Here is a 23,505-nt window from a genome sequence, read left to right as displayed (position 1 = left end):
GCCGTCCCTGCCTTTCATGTGAGTGTCAAATGTTTTATTAATAAACCCCACCAAGGACATCACTTTTAACAAAGAGTGCATCACAACTACCAGACGTAATTATCTGCAGCTGGGTCCTCCATGCACCACACTTTTTGCAGCTGCGGCAATTTTCTATAATGATTGCTGTAGTATTTTGTTGCGTTAGGTCTTCCTACCGGAAGCGAGTCGTGCAAATGGCCTCTTGCTCTCAGACAACACCACCTAACCCCAGTGCATTAGAGACGCTAAGAGACACTCGGCTTTTAAGCGAGGGCTTCTGTGCTGGAAGTGCTGTGGGTCACTCCTCAAAAACATTCCACTGACATCACTCTGCACATGCACACAAGGACCCACACACACACACACACACACATCCCAACCTTGCAGTGTACTAACAAGCATCTTTCTCTTTAGAGAATCCAATCACATAAAGAGGTTTGGCAGTGTGGCCATAACTGGATTGAAGTAATCCCCTTTTTAACATGTTTTTCTGGGGATGTGTAAGTGGGGTCAGGGGACATCATGCCAAGTTGAAACTGGTTGCTGATGCAGAAAGTATGAGAGAGATCTGTCACTTGGACCCGATACTGTTTTTCCGGAGCGTTTCCATTGAGCACCGACCTGACAAGCGGAAGTGCCGGACTCCACGGATTACAGTTTTTTGCTACCATCCTCTCAAAATCGCCAACAAAAATCAATGGCGGCCAAATGCTTCCTCTCTGTGCATGAGTTGATGACTATACTCTGTGATGATTCTCAGACCCAATCAGTGTCTGATTTGTGCCTACGTCACATTTTCAGACCAGGGATGCTGTTTTTGGAATCTCAACAAAGGAGGTACTAAAAAAAGCGGTACCAGGGAGGAGGTACTTTTTCCCAGTGGGAACGGACGAAAAGAGAGTAGTGCTGAGCCGAGTAGAGCCAATACCAACAGTGGAAATGCGCCATTAGTTTGGACAACAGGCATTCCAAGAGTGCTGACATAGAGTAACAAAAGCACCGGGACTTCTCATGGATCATATCACTCCATTGTACAGCTGATCTAAATACCGTTAATTACCATTACATCTTGGGCTACACGCCGCAGTACACTGTCACTACGTTCACACTGCAGGTGTTGATGCACAATTTTGATTTTTTTCAAAAAATCTGCTATTTTTGTGCGATTGTTCACATTACATATTAAGTGCGTCTTCAATCAGTTTGGAGTATGAACGAAATGTGACCCTGAAGTGACCCGCATGTGCAGTAGAGGTCCTAAGGTGACCCATGAGGCATATACAGTGTTTACTGAAGTAAATATGGAGGCGTCCAGTGTAGGACTGTGTGTCGCGCTGATACATTTTCTTTCCAACCAAAGTCAGCACTTGTGATGTGATGACGTAAGAGTCAGATAGAAAGCACCTTGGCTGTCCAGACAGCAGTCTCATTGCAAAAAATCTGATTTAGGGCCACATATAAAAGGGTTGAATTTGAAAAAAATCACAATTGTGCTGTTAAGACTGTCTTCAACAGGTTGGATATGAGCAAAAAGATCAGATTTGGGTCACATTGATAATTCAGGACAACAGCCCTCCCTCTTGTGTGATATTGCTTAATTATTCAGTTATTTCCTTTGCTTTCATTATGATAACTCCACTTTACTCTGAATTCGATTCTTGAATTCGATTCTTGAATTCTATTCTTGCATCCAACGCTGCCTTTTTCAGCCATACTCCCTTGTCTGCTCTGGTATCAGTCATCACACAACACCCCTCAGCTTGTATCCACACATCTTTATCTCAATGTTCTCATCTTGTTCCATTTCTCCTCTTTTGTACCAGGTAGCATATATTCAGAGACACATCCCCTTTCCCCCTTTTGGCAACCCTGCATTGTGCAGCGTGTGTGTTATATTCCACACGCTGCTAGCACGGTGATGGCACACGTCCCCAGTGGATTGTGAATGAGCTTTTTTTTTTAACATAGCTTGATTCTGTTTGCACGCTACCCTACAGGACTTTGACAAGTGAGAAAAACATGCTGAGCAGCAGATGCCTGAGAAATGCTGACATCCTTCTCCTATATCCAACTTGCATCGGTCTCGACAGACGTGCTTACTGTACACTTATAACCCCATTTCTTGTTTACAATTTCAAATAACATTTTAGCATGGATGCACTCAGATTTAGGTTGGACACTCGCCTGATATTTACACAATACTTGCAGAGTATTTACACAACAAATCATAATTGCCCATATTTACTCTGATCTTTGGCTTTGTAAGTTCATAGAAGTTGACTGTTTACTCAAAAATTTGTGAAATTGAAGAGCAGCAACATAAAATAACCTCCAGTAACTTCATTAAGTGCATTTCTACAATTCAATCTGATCTAATACAATTTTTCTGGCTTTACTCATATAGTAAGAATACAACTAGATTCATAACTTTCAGTGAGGGATCCTTATTGTTTATTTTCAAGGATGCAGCAAGTGGAAGTTACTGTATTTGGAACTACATTGAGAGGAAGTTATGATAAATGCATAGTAACTTCAAATTGTGGTTGGATCCTTGCTTTTTTGCAAAGATTGCAACAAGCTGGTGTGTTGTATCTACTAGGTATCTGGATTTGAGCACACACGTGTGAACAGCGTTGTATTCACAAACAAGAGCACTCAGAAAGCACAAACCTCCATCAAACATCCTCTTTGCCAGTTCTTGGAGGTTGTATGGATCAGTGATCCTGATCATAGTACAATGATCAGTGCTCTTTAAAGACTTAAAATACATTTCTATCCCCATTCATAACGATACAGTAATTTACAAGCACATAGGCGGAGTTTGAGGTTCTTCTTCATCTCAGTATTTGCGCCAACTACAATGTTTGTAACTAACATCCAATCCAATCCTACTTTATTTGTTAAGCACTTTAAAACAACCACAGATGACTAAAGTGCTGTTCAGAGGAAAATAAAACACATAACAGCTCACATAACATGTAACATTTTTGTTGCAGTACCATACATGAACTGCTGGGTGCAGTGTCACTTCACCATTTACATTGTGAAGAAGAATTGCATAACAGAAAGAAGAACCAACCTAAAGTCTCAAAAGTTTGGGACCATTTCACTGAAAACTTGTATTACACAACTGAGGTATAGATATACAGTATATTTTGTATAGTCACTCATTGTATTTAATGGCACTTAAAATATTTATATATTATGTACATTATGTTAAGAATTGTATTTTTTCGAATAAATTTGGGAAAACTCATGAAAAACTCCACGTATGAGGCACCCAAGCCATATATTTCGTTTTCAAAAATTGCGATGAAATGCACAATCACGAATCTGATCCGGATGAAACAACATATTCATGAGATTCAAGAGATTCAAAGTGTTTATTATCATGTGCACAGTAAAGAAACATGTTTCTCTGCACAATGAAATTTCTACTTTGCTGACCACAGTGGATGCCACAAAAAAAACAAAAAAAAACAAATTTGAAACAAAGAACAAAAAATCCAAACAAATAGAGAAAAGTATAGTAACAATAATTATAATAATTTAAAAAGTGATAGACAGAAAAGTCTAATATAAAGTGCATTGTGCGTAGTGAATTATAGTGAGTTCCTATGAGTCAAATTTCATAAAGATCAGTCAATTACAAACCAAGATATTAATTTAAAAAAATTTGCCAGTAGTTTTGTTAATTTTTTTAAATCCAGAATCAGTATATTGATCTGTACTCCCTCCAAAATGTAATGGAATCTTCCATGAAAATCAGTACTTTTGACTAATCTTGCTCACAGAATAACAGATAAATAAACACCAGTGGAATTATTACCTCTTTGGCAGAGTTATATAAATAAATAAATAAAATATAAATAAATTGCTTTGCATATGTGTACATGGCCACCGTATTGAAATAGACTGTTCTTTCACAGTTCTTACTGACCGTAACTGCTCACTCTTTAGCCCTGCTCTACACTGGGAAAAGTTTCCTTACTAATGAGTTTGATGTAGTGAGCTCGTTAGCTATAACCTAAAGGGAGCTGTTCTGGCTGCATAACGGGTGGCCAATGCCAAGTGTGCAAAGCTTGGAATTCTCAACAGCTGTGGCTGCAAAGAGCAAGGGCAGAGCATGGCAGCAGAGAAGTGCTGGGAACAGCTGCCTGGGGCCAGGACCCCAAGAAAAGAGCTGGGACACATTAGTGGGAGCAGGTTAATCATTGTGAACTGGGTCTTTTGCTTTTTAAACACCCCTGCAAGACCACAGTTCACCTTGGCTCCAAAAAGAGTATATACTGTATACTGTACTACTTCGATTATACCAAAATTAAAATATAATTTGAACTCTTTTTCTTCAGCCTAATCAAGAAAAAAGATTAGGATCAAGGAATAAGAGCACGGAAACAGTTTTGAAAGAAGAAAAAGATCATTATTTTACGTATGATTAATTGTGATATGGACATGAATGCAGGCTAATGGTAGCTATAATAAATTTTGAAACGCCCCATTTAAAGTCTAATGTGTCTCTAAAATGTGGCAGGCAGCGTTGCTGAAATATCATCTCTCAACATAAAAAGTCACTTACAAGCCCGTCTTGTCTCACACATACACACAGTTAAGACTTCAGCTTGAGGCAGTCAGCTAATAGTTTCTTTATTTGCAGCTGCCATTCTTCATGCAATTAAATTTTAGTTTCATTTTTGAGCATCTTTTAGCCACATTTTACCCTCTCTCTCTCTCTCTGGCTCACTCTCTCCAGTAATTGGTTTGCATAGATCAACGCAGTAAAGCATACAGATGACTGGGAGTGGATGTGGGCAGTGGAATCTACTGCCATTAATTACAGTCCACTACTTCTACTGCACTGAGAATAACAGAATCCTATACAAATTAATCACCCCTCCCAGCCCCCACAGTAAGGCCTTCATTTTCCACAATTCTACAGTCCAGTCATGTCCACTGTTGTTTACCGGACAGACCGAGAATTAAACCTGAATGAGAGTGATAAATCATGCTGGGGAAACACACTTTCTCTCAATGCAGCTTTATGGGTTTTAGTGACCAACAGAAGGGGAGAAAAAAAACAGCTTGAAGTGCGTTATTTTGTTTTGTTTTTTCGTAGTTATTTGAATAAAATGATGGTGCTGGCAAATATCTTTCTATCCAAGTTGTATGTGCTGTGAATTCTAAGGGATTGTGTATTAGGCTAGGCAACCAGTCTGCTATCTTGTGTGATATTGCACATTTATTTCACTTTTATTATTGCAACATACTTTTTTCCAGGTACCATCTCCATCAACACCCTCCGGACCGCCTACACCGCCCCTGGAGAAAGCGAAATCCTAGACTTGGATGACAATCTCTACCTTGGTGGTTTGCCAGAGAACAAAATGGGGCTTGTGTTCCCCACTGAAGTTTGGACAGCGTTGCTCAACTATGGCTATGTGGGCTGCATTCGAGATTTATTTATCGACGGGCAAAGTAAGGATGTTCGGCGCTTGGCTGAAGTCCAGAAGGCTGCCGGGGTTAAACCCTCGTGCTCGAAAGAACCTCCCAAACAATGTTTGAGCAACCCCTGCCAAAACAATGGGATCTGCAGAGAAGGCTGGAATCGCTACGTGTGCGACTGCTCTGGGACGGGATACCTGGGACGCTCCTGTGAAAGAGGTAAAGCTATTTCCTTCTCAATTTAACTCATTTGGATGCTCACACTTTCTATCTGTCATTATAGTTCTTTCAAAAGTTTGATGAACTGACAAAGTGGTGTACTTTTTTCTAAGTTAAGTATTACATTAAGAAAAGTGTGCATATAACTGACATCAGAAACATCAAGAAAAAAAAAAAAAGAGTTTTTTAATTGTATCTGCTGTGGATAAAGCATTCTCAGTGTCTAAAAGGGGTGTCTTTTCAAGTGGAAGAGCTTCACTACCCTTCAAACCTTCTTGTGGCCTTTTTTATTTGAGCTGACAGTTGAACATCAGTGACTCTAAAACAGCAGACTGAAAGTATACAGGGTGAGAAATAAAGTAGCTCTTTAGATTCAGTCAACCACAGAGAGACAAACAGAATGAGTCAGGAAGCTGGCAGATGCTGAGACTGTGTTCAGTATAAATGATCCAACATGTTCCACACTGTCCTGCTGTCTACAACTATTTCCCTTATTAAACCATTCACCATTCACCAATGACCACAATCTGCTTCATCAGAAATGTGCCAGTTAAGACAGTCTCAATGAATACAATTAGAAGTGCTTTGTCAAGAAGGTTAGACTAGCTTGAAGCGTAACTAAACCCCGAAACAACTTTTTTTCTGCTGAAAACAAATAAGTTTGTGAGCGTTATGTAGTGTTGTTGATTGATTCAAACTTCAAGTAAAGTAGAACCTATAAGGCTGACATTACGCTGTCATTATCTGTCATTAGCATGAATACGTTGTGGTTTGCTAAATGATGACACATTTTGGTAAATGATGATGCTTTTGAAGCTATGTTGGCATTTTTTGGGTTAGGTGGAGGGATCTAGATGGGGTGAGTTAGAGTTAGGGTCTGAGTAACAAAAAGTTAGGGTGAAAACTGATATCCGGAGTTTCTGTGAAACGTCTGGAAACAGCTTCACTTCCTCCCACCGCCTCTGCCAATCTATCAGAAGCCACGCCTCTACTTTTCTGTACGCGCATCGAGGAACATAACAAGGTCGCATCGGGTCGCATTGATATAAGTCTATGGGTCAGGTAAGAGCCAAAATCATGTTTACCTGTTTGCTGTTGTGACGCGCGGCCTTGTTTCCGAGCACAGTTCCGCATTCACTTTGAGTGACAGACTACGCTACAGGGCGTCGAAGCCTATTGGCTGGGCTATCACAGCGCTTGTTTCCATTTGTAACAAACAACACTTAAAGACAGCCTTCATGACACCTCATTCCTACTAATGACAGATGTCATGTCATAATAATGACAGCGTAATGTCAGCCTTATGTATAAAACTTCAAGTAAAGTGTAACCATTGATTTGTGTCCAACTCTTGGCATTTTTGTCAAATCATTTCAATTTGGCAAATGTATGAGTGACTGCCCTCTATGGGTTGAAACCCAGCTGTTACAATTGAATTTTGCTATTGGCTGAGAATAGTGGATTGTGACGTTTTGGTGTCTTCTTAGGTCACTAACCAAGATTGTTGGCCCTGCTCCCTCTGATAAAAACTAGCACCTGTGGACTCTGCAATCTGTAGAGAGTATGTGGGATTGAGACAATTCTGAATAGAGAGGTATAGTGAGGATTGAGTAGCTAGTTGACATAGCATAGTTTGGGCGTGTCTTAACTGCTCCAAGAGCTCCACCCTAATCAAGGTTTTTTTCATTTTCCATCCTAGATGCACATGGATTTACTCTTTAAATTTACCCCTTATTTTTTGTTGCTGAATTCACACTACACTGCAACCTGATTCTTTCAATCAAGCTATTGCTAAGTTGGTGCACGCTCATTTCACGGGCCTGAACTTTTCAGATCCTTTCAACGCATGCATGAAACACGTCTCCATCCAGTCGGCCTATTTTACGGCAGTTCATGTACTTTTTAAAAGTTTGAAACCTTGCTATTTAAAAACAGTTAGTTTGTGCATTCTAAACCTGCTGTCAAGATTTCCCAAAATATTGGAAATGTATATTTGGGGTGACTTCTGATTTATTTATATTTTATTTGCTTTTTGTTTGTCAATGTTGTGTATTGTGTTTTGATCCGTTTTTGTATATAACGTCTTGCGGTGTTTTTTTTTTTTTCCTTTTTGCTTCTTTTTAAAATTAAAAACACCACAAAAACCGTCACATATTTACATGTGTACTATAAAAATATTTAACAAACGTTGTATGGTCGATTTACATTAAAACATCACATCCCAGGTGTTCTGTCGTAAAGATTCAATTCAATTTCAATTCAACTTTATTTATATAGCGCAAATTACAACAAAAGTCAAGATTGCGAGTAAAGGAAGTGGCGTAGTCTACGTGCATTTGTTGAAAGAATGTGAAAGAATCAGGCCGGTGAAAGAATTGGGCACTGACAACTGTGTAGCATTACCATTTAGGCATTTTCTCCTACTGTTTGGCTTTTTTTTACAACTTCATTGTGTGTGTTTCTCTGTGTGTGCATACTTCTGTGCATGGGTTTGTTTGCCTGTGTGTAATTGTAATATTTATATAGCAATCTTATTCATGTCAGACACTGACAGGATGGTTAATCTAAAAATAGCAACAGATTTCAATGCGATGACGCTCGATTTGCAGAAGCCGAAACAAGCAGGAGATAAATCCAGTCATGGATGAGTGATTTAATGATGTCTATGTTGTTTTCATGAATTAGTAATAGTGAAACACATCAACCAAAGAAGATATTCAATGTATGTCAAACCAATATATGCTGTGAAATTGTGACATGAATATTATATTCACTGTAAACAAAATTAAACACAAACACACACACACACTTGTAAACAAATGCTTTTTTTCATCCCCCCTTTTTTTTTGTTGCAAAGAAATGTTACATCTTGAAATCATAGCCGAGCTACAGCAGCTAATGAACAACAACTAACAACTAAATGAACAGTTAGCATATGCATATTGCAAAAGTCAAAAACATCCCATGCATGTGACACTGTTATCATACCGCTATACATCTGTTTAGAGACAACAGTAGGAAAAGGTCCTGTCATTTAAATAAAAAAATATAATAAAAAAAAACCTCCACTTGGACAGACTTGCATCCCACGCAGTAAACATATGCTATCATTAAATGAGCTCGGGAGGATTGTGGTGTTACACGTTGCAGTTTTGAGCATTTCTTGTCGACTGACTTCACCATCATTCCAATATTTTACCACCTACATGTCCGAACTCTCCATTAGAAGTCATTTTAAATAATTACACACTATAAAAAAAGTACATTTGGAAACTTACAGGTATGCCCTGCAGTTTATTTATTTGCTTCATTTGTTTGCCTGGAATGCCAACTTAAGATGTCACTTTTGTGTTTAATGTTTTTTTTTTCCTTAAACAATAACAGAATTAAATGAACATTTTATGGAAATGGGGACATGACTAATGGCCAAGACAGGATTTGTAGTGCAAATTAAGAGCGCATAAAAATGCTGATCACACAAGGTATTTTCTCTACAGCAATTTAAATTTCCTGACCAAATACAGTATGTGCCTTACGCTGAGTGTGAATGGATATCCAAAACAGTCAGTCAGCTCCCAGTTGAAAGGGCAAAGCAGTCAGTGCCTCACCTACTCTGTACTTTTCCACACATAGTCAACATTAGCCTATGTTAACATTCAGCAATTCCCTTCTGAAAACACTGCTTGGTAATTTGCAGGACAAAAAATATTTGGCTGAGTTGGTGAAAATTTAACTGGTTGTTTGATTCACAAAGAAAAAATATAGGTTTAAAAGTTGTTTTTTTTTTTCATTTTGTGATCATGAATGCAGTGCCTTTCATCGTAAAATACAGCCTTCCAGTTACAGAGGTGAAAATAGTACTCATATCAGTCATTTTACTTGCACTTAAGTACGTTTGAAAAGACATAACGTAATTTGTTAGATTTCTACACCCAACCGTTACTGAGTAAATTATTTTAAAAAATTGGTACTTTAAAGGCTTAAACCTCAGCACTGTACTGATTTCAGGTCAGCAGTTTATGAAGGCACATTATACATAATCCATATGTTCTTAGTCGTGCCATTTTTGATCCACGCCCAGCCACTTTCTTGGGTTCAGGTTGGGGTTTCTACCCACGACACATCTGGCATTGCACTATTTGAGTTAAAATATTTAGCTATACTTAGAGCCTGATGATTTTTTTTTATTATTATTTTGAATTGAACTCATTAGTGTTAGTTTATTTAAAAAATACCTATACATAAATTAGGTTCCAATTGTGCAAGATTTGATGTATACTGTATGTAAAGAAACTGTGGCAAGATGTATTACCAAAAATAAACATGGGGAGTGACAGTAACTGGTAACTTTTACTTTAAGTTCTATTTAATTGAGCTACTTTTTACTTGTACTTGAGTGTTTTGTATAGGACTTACTTGTATTTGAATACAATTTCAATCAAGTAACAATAATACTTCTACTTGAAAATGATATATATGTACTCTTTACACCTCTTTGTCCAGTTGTTAACTGACCAACGGAGATTATTACAAGAAAAGATCCAATACTCCATCATATCCACTATCCATAAAATACTGGACTTGCTTCAAACTTCAACTTAGTCACTAATTGTCCTAATTTACATTTGCAAATGTCTCTTTTTTAAAGCTTTTAACCTAAAAAACATGTCAACTTTACGCATATTTATTTATTTTTTAAATCATATTTTACCAATTTGAATGTGTATACTGTATCATGTGTTTTTTAATGTATTTGTTTGTGTAATGAAAATATGCATCTTTTTACGTAATGTTTCTGTATATTTTTAACTGTCGAGAAAGTTTTTTTTTTTTTTTTTTTTTTTGACCCCAGGAAGATTAACAACCACCAAACAAATAAACAGTAGTGATAAAAACAAAATAAAATAAGATAACTCTTGGGGTTACTCTTTATGTTGCATTTGTTGCAATGCTACTCTGATTTTTCATGAGCACTTGAAAAGTAACTAATGAGTAGACAGGATTTAGGCAATAAAGCGGAGTTTAGTTTAGGTGATAATTACTTTGCCGAAGAGTGTTTTTGGATTCACAAATCTTAAAACAGCTGCAGAAAATATCCAGTCCTCCTGAAGAGCTTCACTGTAAAAAAAAAAAAAAAAAAAAAAAGTCATTACAAAAAACTTCCATCCCCATTAAACACCACTTCCTCCGAACACTTCCTCTGAACACTTCAGGATCTTTGAACGTCTACCATCTTGTGTGCTGATGGTCTCCGGTCTAGTGTAGTATGAGCCTGGCATTAGTGAACGTGTAAGTGGAAGTGGTGATAAGGAGAATGGGTCCTGGCGTGTGGCCAGCTGTTTTGATGCCTCCAGATTGCCTCTGCACTGAAAGGATTCAGCAGGCACCAGCAGGCCTTAGAGCTGTCAAAAGAATCACCCCCGCTCTCACTTATCTATGCATGGTGTACCACCCGGTGGCAAAATACAGCTATTGCGTATTGCATGAGGAGGAGGAAGATGGCACTGGGTGAATGGAGGAAGAGGCGGACCTTTGCAGAAACAACAGTTGCAGCCATTTGTCCTACTTTGAGACATTTTCATTAAGCAGACAAAGCACTTTTTTTTTCTCTTTCTACCCCGAACGTCTCCCTCATCATTGTTCCTCCTGTCGTTAATTAGCCTAAAGATTAGTCGTGCGGTGCATGGCTGAAGCTTGCCTCCCAGATGGCTCAGTAGGTGTGATGCAGGACACACTCATGTTCCCTAATGAAATGTGACATCTTAGAGGGTGACCAAGGTGGTAGAGGGAGTTGCCTTTTAAGCAAGAGGTTAGGGGTTCAATCCCAGTTTATACCGGTCGAAGTGTCCTTGGGCGAGACGCTGAACCCTAAATTGCTCCCAGTGGTTGACCAGTCCCATTGGTGTGTGGATGGGTGAATGAGTTGATATTGTAAAGGACTATTAGACTACTACAGTGTAGGGATAAAGCGTTATATAAATCAAGTCCATTTACCATTTATTCCACCACCGACAGCTTCAAGCCGTAAATGCCATGCAGGTAATAATTTTATTACACATATATCAAATAATGACTTTTGATATTATTTCACTTTCAACAAATCTCTAATGTAATTAGTTGCTTGCTGACACTTGAGCATGTGTGAATGAGGACATTTCACCAAAGCGTAACTTGGTCAGCAATGAAATTCATTGATTTGCAGTTGATTTTAAAGGTGTGGGCTTCCCGCGTTAGGGCCGCAAATTACTGCAGGGCTGTTGGAAGTGGAAATTTGCACAAAAGTGTGTTAGTAAGTATATAAACTTTATTTAAAGAGCACTTTTTACAGACATAAGTCACAAAGTTTACATCATCTATAAGCCTGTCTAAACCTGTATGTCTTTAAAAGCTTTTTAAAAGACTCTACAAGATTATTCTGACTCCCATAATTAAGACTTCTGTCATTATTGTTTTTTAAGTCAACTTGGGTTTGCTAATCAATTTTTATGTATGCTAAAAACTCATTAAAACTTATAATTTATGGTGTGTTTTTGTGTGTTTTTTGTAGTTTGTACCATTTAAAGGTGACCTTCTGGGGCCAAACAGATTTTGGTTATAGATAAAAAAAAAAAAAAAAAAACAATATTTTGAATGAGATTATTTTAATTATATTTAATTTATTTCTAAAATACATTTTATTATTTTGAAGTGAAACGTGGCAGTTCCAACTGGAATAGCTGATCTCAAATTGACTATAAAGGCGCTCCTTAGAAAACTATTATGTTCTATAGTTTGTTGGCATGGAGAACAAAATTCAGTTTTTGTTTTTTTTTTTTGTTTTTTAAACGCAGATTTTACAATCATTTTCATCATTTTCATTCTGAATCAAAGCTAAGAGGTGCAGACTGTTGTTGCATAATGGTGAAATGCCCTTAAAGAGGAGTGTGGCAGTGTTGATGCATTAAAACATGTTTTAGCCATGCCCTCTGACAGCCCCACTGCGTTAGTCACCATTCATCACACTCCAGCTTCACTCTAAAATAGAGGGAACTGGTCATCCAGTGGCTTTGAGCATTGCACACAGATGCATAGAGAACTGGAAATTATATATTTTTTTAAAAAGAATGAAAAACTGAATAAGAATTTGAGTTCATTTTCTGGGAATATAATGACGTGTAGCTGAATAAATTATTTTATCAACTCAGAGAGGAGAAAAATTCAGTTAACTTTCCTTTTAAAACAGTATTATAATTATTGTGCGGTGTGAATTCTTGACAGATTTGCCGAAGTTTCATTTCCGAACCACGATGAAGTGATGGCTTTTCTAACTCCTCTTTATTTTGTAGCTCAAAAGAATTTCCCATTGTGTCACAGAGGAGCAGTTGTAGTGTTCACTCATGGTGCACCTCCCTCTTTCTGCACATAGAGAAAAATAGTTTCCCTCTCCCTGGAAACCCTCTCAGCTGGCAGGTTGTTTTCACTATTTTAATAGCCAGTGAGTCTATTTCTTAGATTGTGTATACTATAAGCTTGTCAAGCCCTGCTGCAGTGAAGAAGGTCTGAGCTGTATTGAATTATTTATGATATCTCTGAGCCATTTCTTCCTGTTTATTATGAATGTTGAACATGAATTTTCTAAAAAGCCTCCAGCAGTTGTACTCTCTTGCATTTAAAAAAAAAAAAAAAAAAAAAAAAATATATATATATATATATAAACATGTATCAGGCGTCCAGTGTCTGTCTGCTATGTGACATCATAATCCTCTGAAAGCTGACAGTTGACAGTTCTCTTTTCCAGCCTGTCGTCCTTCAGGGAGTATGGAAAAACAACCGTCTACAATAGCCAGACTCCCATTCCCTGTTACTGGCAACCAGGGTTGGGTTCAATTACATTTATCAATTACAATTACATCTTCAATTATTGATATTTAATTTAAACTCAATTAGGATTATGCTGAATGGCATTTTTTCCAAATGCAATTCAAATTACAATTATTATTTTTGCCCTGAAAGTCAATTACAATTATGTTTTCAATTACTGAAGTTCATACATAATTAATCACAATTACTGATCCTTTAATAAATAACACATTCTCTTGTGTTCGCTTTCTGTTAGCATCTCAGTTTTGACGCACGTCTTAAATCACCTATAAAATACACTAATAATGCTGTTTATTATCTAATTTGTTTCTCATCTTTTGGTTATCTTGTTAGACTTCCTAATCAATGATAATATTGGTATTAATATTTTTGGTGTGGGCATCTGAGCCTTTTTTCTGTCAGTATACTCTTAGATTAATACATATTTTTGTAAATGGTAAAATGATCCTCGAGAGAACTGACAAGTAGTGGGAAAAGTTGATATGAAACAGATTTTAATAATTGTTCATTACATGTGTAAGCTATAGAACTGTAACGTAATTCAACAGGTAATTACGTTTTTTTATATATATATATATATAATTGTCATACTTATTATATTTACAAAGTCAATTATCTGAACTCAATTACAAATTCAAAAGTAACATATCTTTCAGTTATGATTACAATCATAATTACGATATAGTGATATACCTTGTTAGCTATGGTTTGGACTCTATACGCCCGGCCCCACCTCTCATCTCCTCTCTGACAGCCTCTTGCTGGGTTGGCACTAACCACAGCTCTAGTTACAGTTTTTCCAATTTCTATTGGTATCAAGATGGAAATGCCATTAAAAATGTCCCGCGCTCCCGGGATTAGATTCTTGACAGGAGTTCACTTTGCATTAGGTAATGATTCCCTCGCTTGTCATTCTCCATATTTCCACATCTTTCTTCTAAAACCTCTCACATTTGGGACATTTCCGAAGACGTCTCGGTAGATGTGGCGCCTCGGATGAATATGCAAATCTGAATCCAGTTGTGATTTATTGATGTCTTTCAAATTCAATCTTGAAGATCAGGAAATGAGCTGCGTGAGTGCCGTGATACGTCTTTTAGTTATTGGCCTTGCTGAGGTTTCATCATACTTGCATTTCATTTGCTTGTATTGGTGATTGGAAACCAGAGTACATCATCGGTGTATCATGATTATATACCAGTACAAGTACTGACACACTCTATAGGAAGGAGCGATACCAGACAATTAGTTTAATCACAGTGGGTACTAGAGCTGGGCAATATATCGAGATTTAAGATATATCGAGTTTTCTATTTTGACGATATAGAAAAAAAACTTGTCATTCATACATACACACCATACAATAATGAAAAGTATTTTGCCTATATAGATATATTTCACTTTATAGCTAATTGTGAATAAAAGTACTCATTGTAGGAGTCGCTGCATTTGCTACTTCTCAGAACAACATGAAAAACACAGATGGATTGCAAAGTGCATCTTAACCCAGAGCCTCCTCTAAAAAAAAGCCACACTACAGAACTCACTCGCACATGCTGTCCATTATAGGAGATAAAGCCAAAAGTGGCACATAGTGTGCAGCTGTTTGTTAATAAATGTGTCCGTGTGGCATTTTGCATCGACCAATTTAACCCAAATTGTCTTTTTGGTCAGAATTGATTTGAATTTAAAATATTGAGATTCATAACGTCTATCGCAATTTGGAGAAAAAATATTGAGATATGAGTTTTGGTCTATGTCGCCCAGCCCTAGTGGGTACATGCTTTTTTAACACTGTGGGAGCTGGAATGCTATTCACAGCAGCTCTTAGTGGTATCACTGTGTCCAGCCCTAATGTTCTTTACTATCAAACAGCCTGTGTGTGTCTTTAGTGTGCAGATTGAAGCCGAGTTATAGACAGAATATGTCAGATACTTACCACAATCAATGCCATCTCTGATTGGCTCTGGGTTTTTACTCTAATTACTGTGACAAACATTATTCAGGGAGCTTGAACAGCAGCTCAATCGTTTTGGTTTTTTTTTTCCCTGGCGTGCGCTGAACAGTTTGGAGACGCAGCTCTTTGCTTCTGCTGGCTGGCAGGAAGCAGCGGAGAGTTGAGCTGTGAGAAGTCGTTTGTCACACACCTTTGTCATGTGCAGCACACGCCAGCAGAGCGTGGAGAAATTAGATTTGGGTGAAGAATGTGACGATGTCGTCCCCAGGGATGGATGTGACATTGGCTCTGTGTGAGAAAGGAAATGGTGATGAGGTGCTGTGTTTGTACATTGGTACCCTATCACCCCCCCATCAGCCATTCAACACACCTTAAATCTGTCTAAGCACTACAGCCCCAGTAATGGCTTTGTTATTGGGTTATGATTTCATCACACTAGTGGTAATGTACTTACAGCCTTTTGCTGTCGTTAAACGCTTCCTCCAGCATTTCAAAGCACTAAGCTTTGAGTTAATGCAGTCAAACTAAGCAGATGTTCAATATTCAAGGTCCACGGATTTTTCTAATCAATGATCATTTTAAGTTTAGCCATTTCCTGACAATATATTAGTTAAATTGTACTGATAAATTGGTGGAAGGTTGACACAAAGTCATTTTTTATATAAGTTTAGTACATGTGGCATATAGAAAACTAGATGATTTGCATTTTTTTTTAAATATAAAGCAAGTGAGGATGCAGGTGAGACTGTTAGGACAGCTTTAATTCTGAAAGGGTTTTCTATTTGGGGACGTGGTCAGCTTTTGTTTTAAATGGGCTCTCTTATACCTAAATATAACTCCTCAGAGTCAGTATTACCCCTTACAATCACAATGATGTCAGTGTTCTAATAGGTTTAAATGGAAAAATGTCAACTCAATTTTGCCAATAATCATTCAAACTTATGACAACGCCAGATGATAGCAGGAGTGTCCTTAGTATTCTGTACTGTGGGATATCCTGGTTGGTAAAATCGCACTAGATTATAGAATGCATGGCATAGAAAATTATTTATTGTCATTTACTATAACACTGTTCATGAAGGTGTGGAGAAATACATGTACATTTCTGGCAAGAACAATATTACAAAAGCTGGCTGTGGACTTATTGTTACATGTAACACTACTAAGTGTGGAGTGAAAAAATAATGCCATATAATGCGCTTTGAGTGACCAAAATAAGGCGTTATATAAATCCAATTTATTATTATTATTATTATTATTATTATTATTATTATTATTATTATTATTATTATTATTATTATTATTATTATTATTATTATGTAAATAAATTTACATTAGAAGGGAAAAATTAACTTCTGCACGAAACCTTTTTTACTTGGAAAACCTAAAGTTTCCATTTTCAGTCCTGTCCAACATTTATTTGCAGTTGTGTGCACCAGATTGTACAGCGCTGGTAAGATAAGGCAAACTGCAACATCGTTTCACACAAAAAAAATATAAACAATAAAATTATTCAAATTATTTGAAGGGAAAATACTATTTTATGAGGAAAAATACAAGCCTATATTTTTTAACCTGTTCTGCCCGTCCAACAATTGTAAATACAAAATATTGCAGTAGTATTGTCTATCCCTGAGGTGTTGCCTCCAATGATCTACAATATGTATTAGAATGGGGGAGAAAACCCATGTGCTTCTTTGAGAGAATGCAAATTGAGCTTGTTCTGGGTAAAACCCTGGTGTTTTCATGATTATGTCGTATTTTAAGTGTCACGCTCAATGTAGTAACTATTCTTCCATTTAACTGTCTCCATACTGTATTTTAATACCAACTGCATTTCAAATTGACCCAGATTATCTTTGAAATCCCAGTTGCCAGGAAACCTGTGGAGGCTGTATTTTCCCAATGTCTAATCATTATATAACGGTTGCTTTGCACATAATGTACAGTTATTTTTTTTGCGTAATGCCAAGAATAATTGTTGTGTTTGTCTGTGTCTGCAGAGGCCACTATCCTCAGCTACGACGGCAGTAAGTTTATGAAGGTCCAGCTACCAGTGGTGATGCACACAGAGGCCGAGGACGTGTCTATGCGATTCCGCTCCCAGCGAGCCTACGGTATCCTGATAGCCACCACCTCTCTAGACTCTGCCGACACACTGCGCCTCGAGTTGGAGAGCGGTCGGGTTCGCCTGACTGTCAATTTAGGTAACGCCTCTAATGCATCCAACCTGGAGCGGTTAAACCAGGCGTACCAACAGATTTTGCATGCATATAACCAGAACCAGACAGCTAATGTAGATTTTTTCTTTCTTTCTTTTTTTTAATAAAAATCAGAATAGGCAGAGATGGTGTACATGCTTTCAATGATAAGAGTCTGCGGCTTTCAGCTTACTGCCAGATGAGCACACAGCTTCACAGCTCAGCATGGAATGCTCACTGCCCACTCAACAAACTCAGATAAACAGATATACAATAGATGGGAATTGGTCCAAAGGGATTGTCTTTACAGCCCACACAGCTGTCTTTCTCCCTTTTAAGGGAGGGTCACATTTGTAGCTAATAATCAGAATTGGCAAAAGTAATAGTCTTCAGTACTCAAGTAAAAGTATAGATACTTGAATAAAAAAATGAAGTAATAAATTATCGAAGTTGCTCCCTTACTTGAGTAAAAGTAAAAAAAAGTACATGCTCTTAAATGTACCCTCATAATAAATACAATTTGTAAAGAAGAAAGAAAAAAAAAAAATTGGAAATGCTCCCAAAAAAAAAATCCAGAGCAACATTGATTCACATTGATCAACATTTTTAAAAACTTGAAAATGTTAACCATAAAACTAAGGGATCTGCCTAACACAAAAAAAAAAAAAAAAAATTAAACTACCAACATTTTTCATTTAGCCTCAAGAGAATTATGTTCTTCAGGTACCTGGAATGGAGACATGCCCTTTTTGGTCTGAAAATGACTCGTGCTGTGTTGAAAAGCCTTCACAAGCAGCTTTGCGGTTGTTGGTCTTTTTACGTCAATATGTCATCTTTGAAGATCTTAACAGTAACAAGCTCATTTTTAAAATGTAAGGAGTAGAAAGTATAGATATTTGATTAAAAAAGTATGGAATAAAAGTCAAAAGTCGCCCAAAAAATAAATATTCACGTAAAGTACAGATACCAGAAAATAACTACTTAAGTACAGTAACAAAGTATTTGTACTTCGTTACTTGTCACCTCTGCTAATAATTCATTTTAAAACAAAGTGAAATTAAACATTTTACCTTCTCTTTTTATCTCTTTGCCCAAATCCTTGTACCCTATATTCTTTTACTAGATTTGTTTGTTCTTTTTTTGCTTTTGAAAATTCAAATGAAAGGCACACTGATAACCTTGTGGGTATGTGTTAATTTGCACAGGAAAGAAACCAATGATGCTTGTAAAAAAGTTTGATATGCTTCAAACAGCGCGTTGGCACACAAATGATAGCCATCTATTATTCCTTTCCACTGGTTAACCAGAAATGGCCTTTCTAAGCAGAGTTGTTTAGCCATGCATTTAAAGTAGACCGTCTGCATCTGCTGTCAGCCCCGAGGAAACCAGAGTCCCACCACAGGAGGCTACAGCGCCACACACTGACAGGGCTGACAACTCACATAACTGCTACAAGAGAATAAGGCACTTTTCCCACTTTCACACATTTGAGACTTTTTTTTTTTCCAAGTGGTATGTTTATCTTAAGTCATCAAGACGTTGAAGCTTGTCCTCATTGTTCCGGAGCATTCCCTGTAAGGGCAGGCTGCTGCTCTCTGGCTGTTTGCTACCACTTTTCTGCTGTGGTTGACAACACATGACAGGCAGGACCAAATGGAAAGAAGGGGATGGGTGTTGGATTTGGGTCACCTTTGTTTCAGCACAACATGAGTTCAGCCTCAGGAAACAGGGACGTAAATATAAGCTATAAGGACAGTGTTATGATAGGCCATTTTTTTGTTGTTGCGTCTTTTATAAATATGAGCCATGGAATAGGAACCAAAATAATTATTAGTACCTTTGAGGGAAAAAAAAGACAAATATTTTTGGTTTCACAAATTGGTTTCACGTGGAGTGTTACAACAGAATCTTAATCAGAATTCACTGTAATTTATTGTAGAATTTAAGTATTAAAGAGTTTCTTTATTTCCAGCATTGACAAAACCAAAGTTACGTGCGTAACTACGGTTCTATGACCACCAGAGGCGGAGCTTTAGCACTGGATATCTACGTCTCATGTACACACTGGTCGAGTACCTATACCAACAAAGTCACCTGTGACCCCCCCCCAAAGTCTATAAGTTCCGGTGTCACCAGTGAATCTTTTCCTCAGGAATCTTCTTGCGAAACCACGGTGATTCCGAGTCACGGGATTCATAGAAGCGTAGTTACACACGTAACTTTCGTTCCATTTCATCCCTACTCAAGGGTGTGTCAAGGTAACACACGGAAAACAAGCAGGTTGTACGATAACGTATTATGGCGTCCTGTTCAGCCCCTTGGAGGGGGAACATAGGCTCGCAGCTCCAACCTCCAACACCACGGTTCGTTCCGGAGTTTTTCTCTTCACAATCTTCACGGGACTAACGTCCAAGTAGCCACCTGTGTGCAAGAAGATTCAAGGAAAATATCCACCGGTGACGCCGGAACTTAAAGATTATGGGGGGTCACTCGAGGGTCACAGGTGACTTTGTTGGTGTAGATGCTCGACCGGTGCATACGTGAGACGTAGATATCTAGTGCTAAAGCACCGCCTCTGATGGTTAGTAGGACGAAAAAGAACTATCCTTATCTATCCCTCAGGTAAGACTACAGAGGTAGGATCTCTTAGATCTGCATATTTTACTTTTTATAGTAACTGATACCAGAAAGTGCCAGTTAACATATGGTGGGATAAAGTTATTCTTTTTACCTGTAAAGATCATTCAAAATCTTACAAGCTGTTTTTTTGCTTCATGAATTAAATCTGTCAATACTTTGTTAAATAAATTGTATTCAAGTATTAAAGTAGCAAGTGTGAATAATACAATAAATGTCATTTGAAAGTGAGAACTCCAAAGTAACATGAAAATTATATCACTTTTTTTTTCTTTTTTTTTTTTTTTTTTTAAATACAGCACTTTATGTAAGTGCAAAGTCGGCTGTTTGGGACCCAAATGTGGGAATGTGAAAAATAGAGTTAAAAAAGTAAGATAAAATTATACGACTGACACTACGATAGTATTACAGTAAGACCAACGATGAACACAACAGCACCAAGCATTCCTTCATTAGCCAGAGGGTCATTAGTGAAGCTTAAAGCACCTGGTGAACGAACACGGCTGAGAATAATCAAACTAACGAGCACATGTAGCTACAAAGAAGCATGGAGTTGGCGAGCACACAAACTAACCATGTAACATTAACAGTGAATACTAAAGGAGAATATTAGGTAAGGTTTTAGCATGATTCATGATTCATTCGTAGTAAATAATTGGGGCTACATGTGATATCTCCCTTTTGGTCCTGTTTGACTCTGACCAAAATGTGATGCTCTCAGACAAAATCTAAACCCCAAACTCTACATTTGGTTCTCATCTTGGCTCTTCTAACACGTGCAAAGTTAAAACTTCACTATCTTGATCCAGTTGATTCTCAACTCAGCATGACTTTTATTTTTTATTTTACCAGCTGACACTAGCTGGAGGCCATGAATGAGAGCATCAGAGGATGGACAGTGTCCGTGTGTGTGTCCCCAGAGGGGTGGACTGTATGTCTTAATGTCTGCAGCTGTAACGTTGAAAGATGAATTTATCTCTCATCTATTATTCTTCCCCATCTAGATTGTATGAGGATTAACTGTACTTCCAGTAAGTCAATGTTCACCTTTCCTCTCTATTCCTTCTTCTCTGCCTTCTCTAACGTATGTTATGTTTTTGAAACCCACCTGATTGATATATGTGACATGTTCTCATTAGAATATAGTGAATGTAACTTAAACTTTAACTACTGGGCTGAAATGTGTGGAAATATGTCAGTCAACCTTGACGTTGGCGCTGACATAGTTAATCAGACCAGATTTCCAAAGAATGGTTGATGCTCGGGAATTAATGAGCAGAGAGAAGAGAATGGAGGGAGGCTTAAGTTAATGACAAACCTAAATGTGGCAGTCAGCTGTGATACAACACAGTGATTTGTTTCTAATTAATGAACCTCTTCAGTCGTGACTTCATCCATATGTAAAACACATGCCATCCTTAGCACAGGTACTTCAGAAAACCATGATTCTTGGTTTATGTATTTTTTTTTTTTTTTTTTTTTGCTTTCTTTCTTTCTTTTTCTTCTTCATCTTTTCACAACAGCTTTAAATTGATGGGCCCCATTCATGGCACAGAGGAAATACAGAGTGTGATTTTATTATTCTCATTAACCTGCCTCACAGAGCAGAAAGAAAGGGATGAAGAGGGTAGGAGAGAGAATAGATCTTGTCGTGGCTGGCTTACATTGCAATATTTTGGGAGCTAAACATCCCTGACATTTATTATTCAGGAAAAGTGATGAATTAGTATTTATATCTTAGGAGTCATACCACTTGGAGCATTTTTTGTCCTCCCCTGTTTGCTGAGACTGATGTGACACTCACGCCATCAGGAGTCCCAACATTTTCCAACCGTCACGGCACCAGATTGTGTCGCATATGAGTACAAACTGTTCCCGGTGTTTCTTTTGTGTGTAAAGTCCTGCTTTATTTGAAGGTCACTGCCTGACGAGAAGGAAAAAAAAAAAAAACCATACACAACAAAAACACCTCCATGCAGAATCGCAGCATGTGACCTAAAGACAAGGCGTCTGTGCGTCAAGTGTTCTTAACACCTTTCTAAATGCTAAGTAGCTTTTTTTCATGCTTCTTCTGAGTCACATCTCTTGTTTCTGTAGGCAAATAAAAACAAGTCAAATATGTAATTTCCCCTGTAGGTGATTTTTAGCCACAGAGGAAACTATTATCTCTAGTTTTCAATATGGATTTTTTTCTAAATCTAAACAATTTATTGTATCTACTGATAAGATAATACATAGCAGAAAACTACTTGTGTACTTGTATGATGATGTTGTTTTACACCAACTGAATTACAGCAAAAAGCCTAGCACCATCGCTAAAATCAGTATCACCATCACTATCGCCGGGTGATTTTTACCTGATGTAATATATCCAATAAAAGTAACAAAACATAGCGATATCAAAATATGACAATACATGCCAAATAACAGTTGTGTTCTTTTATTTTCAACTATGCCATGCCAATAACAGCAAAAAAAAAATGCCATGGGTGGACTAAATATTAACCTAAAATTACTTAAGAATTAGTAATGTAAATACTAAAAATTCTTAGGAAAAAAAAAAAAAATGAAACTGGAAATTTAATCTTTAGTCCACCCATTTGTGTGGCATTTTTTGACTGGGTAAAAAAAATCACCTGACTAAAATATTTTTTTTACCATATGACATGACTGATATGTACTGAGATGTACCCATGCTGAATTAGCCATGCACAGAGATTGCTGTACTGATTTAAAAAAAAAAAAAAAAAAAAAATGCTTAAAGCATCACATCAGTCAACATCAATAAAAAATCGACCAATGATAAAAAAAAAAAAAAAGATCAGATTTATATGAATACAACAGCTTATTATTAAGTTACATTAGGTTAACTGTTATTTATTGCATTGTATACTATAATCATGTTTTTTTTTGGAACATAAATGACCCTTCACTATCCTTTTTTGTGGCGTTGGAACCTCTCCTGCCTCGTATATTGAGCAGTTGTACATGTTTCCCCAGAAAAAGAGCCATTCAGCACTCGTCTAATAACATTAGCTTTGAAATTGAATTTTCAATCTCAGCATGGCGGAAGTGGGCAAAACTCACAGCGGAACTAGCAAAATTTCGTTTTTCCGGTAGTGCGCATGCTCATAACCGATAAACTCAAACCATGACACCGGAACCTGA

The 23,505-nt window shown here is 37.4% G+C and overlaps 1 protein-coding gene across 28 annotated transcripts in view; it reads left to right on the top strand.

Moving 5' to 3' along the window:
* Positions 1-23,505, top strand: part of LOC114476328 (neurexin-1a-like) — a 294,357-nt gene that overhangs the window by 121,379 nt on the left and 149,473 nt on the right. For 19 of the 28 annotated variants that reach the window (XM_028467721.1, XM_028467703.1, XM_028467702.1 and 16 more), the window contains 3 exons: positions 5,299-5,682; positions 17,503-17,706; positions 21,342-21,368. In XM_028467721.1, coding sequence (XP_028323522.1) covers positions 5,299-5,682; positions 17,503-17,706; positions 21,342-21,368 — 615 coding nt within the window. The remainder of the gene's footprint in view (positions 1-5,298; positions 5,683-17,502; positions 17,707-21,341; positions 21,369-23,505) is intronic. The other 9 variants (XM_028467736.1, XM_028467735.1, XM_028467730.1 and 6 more) reach the window with 1 other exon arrangement.

The sequence above is a fragment of the Gouania willdenowi genome, chromosome 15 (genome assembly GCF_900634775.1).
Source record: "Gouania willdenowi chromosome 15, fGouWil2.1, whole genome shotgun sequence".
NCBI lineage: Eukaryota > Metazoa > Chordata > Actinopteri > Blenniiformes > Gobiesocidae > Gouania > Gouania willdenowi.
This window is presented reverse-complemented; position numbering and strand designations above follow the sequence as displayed.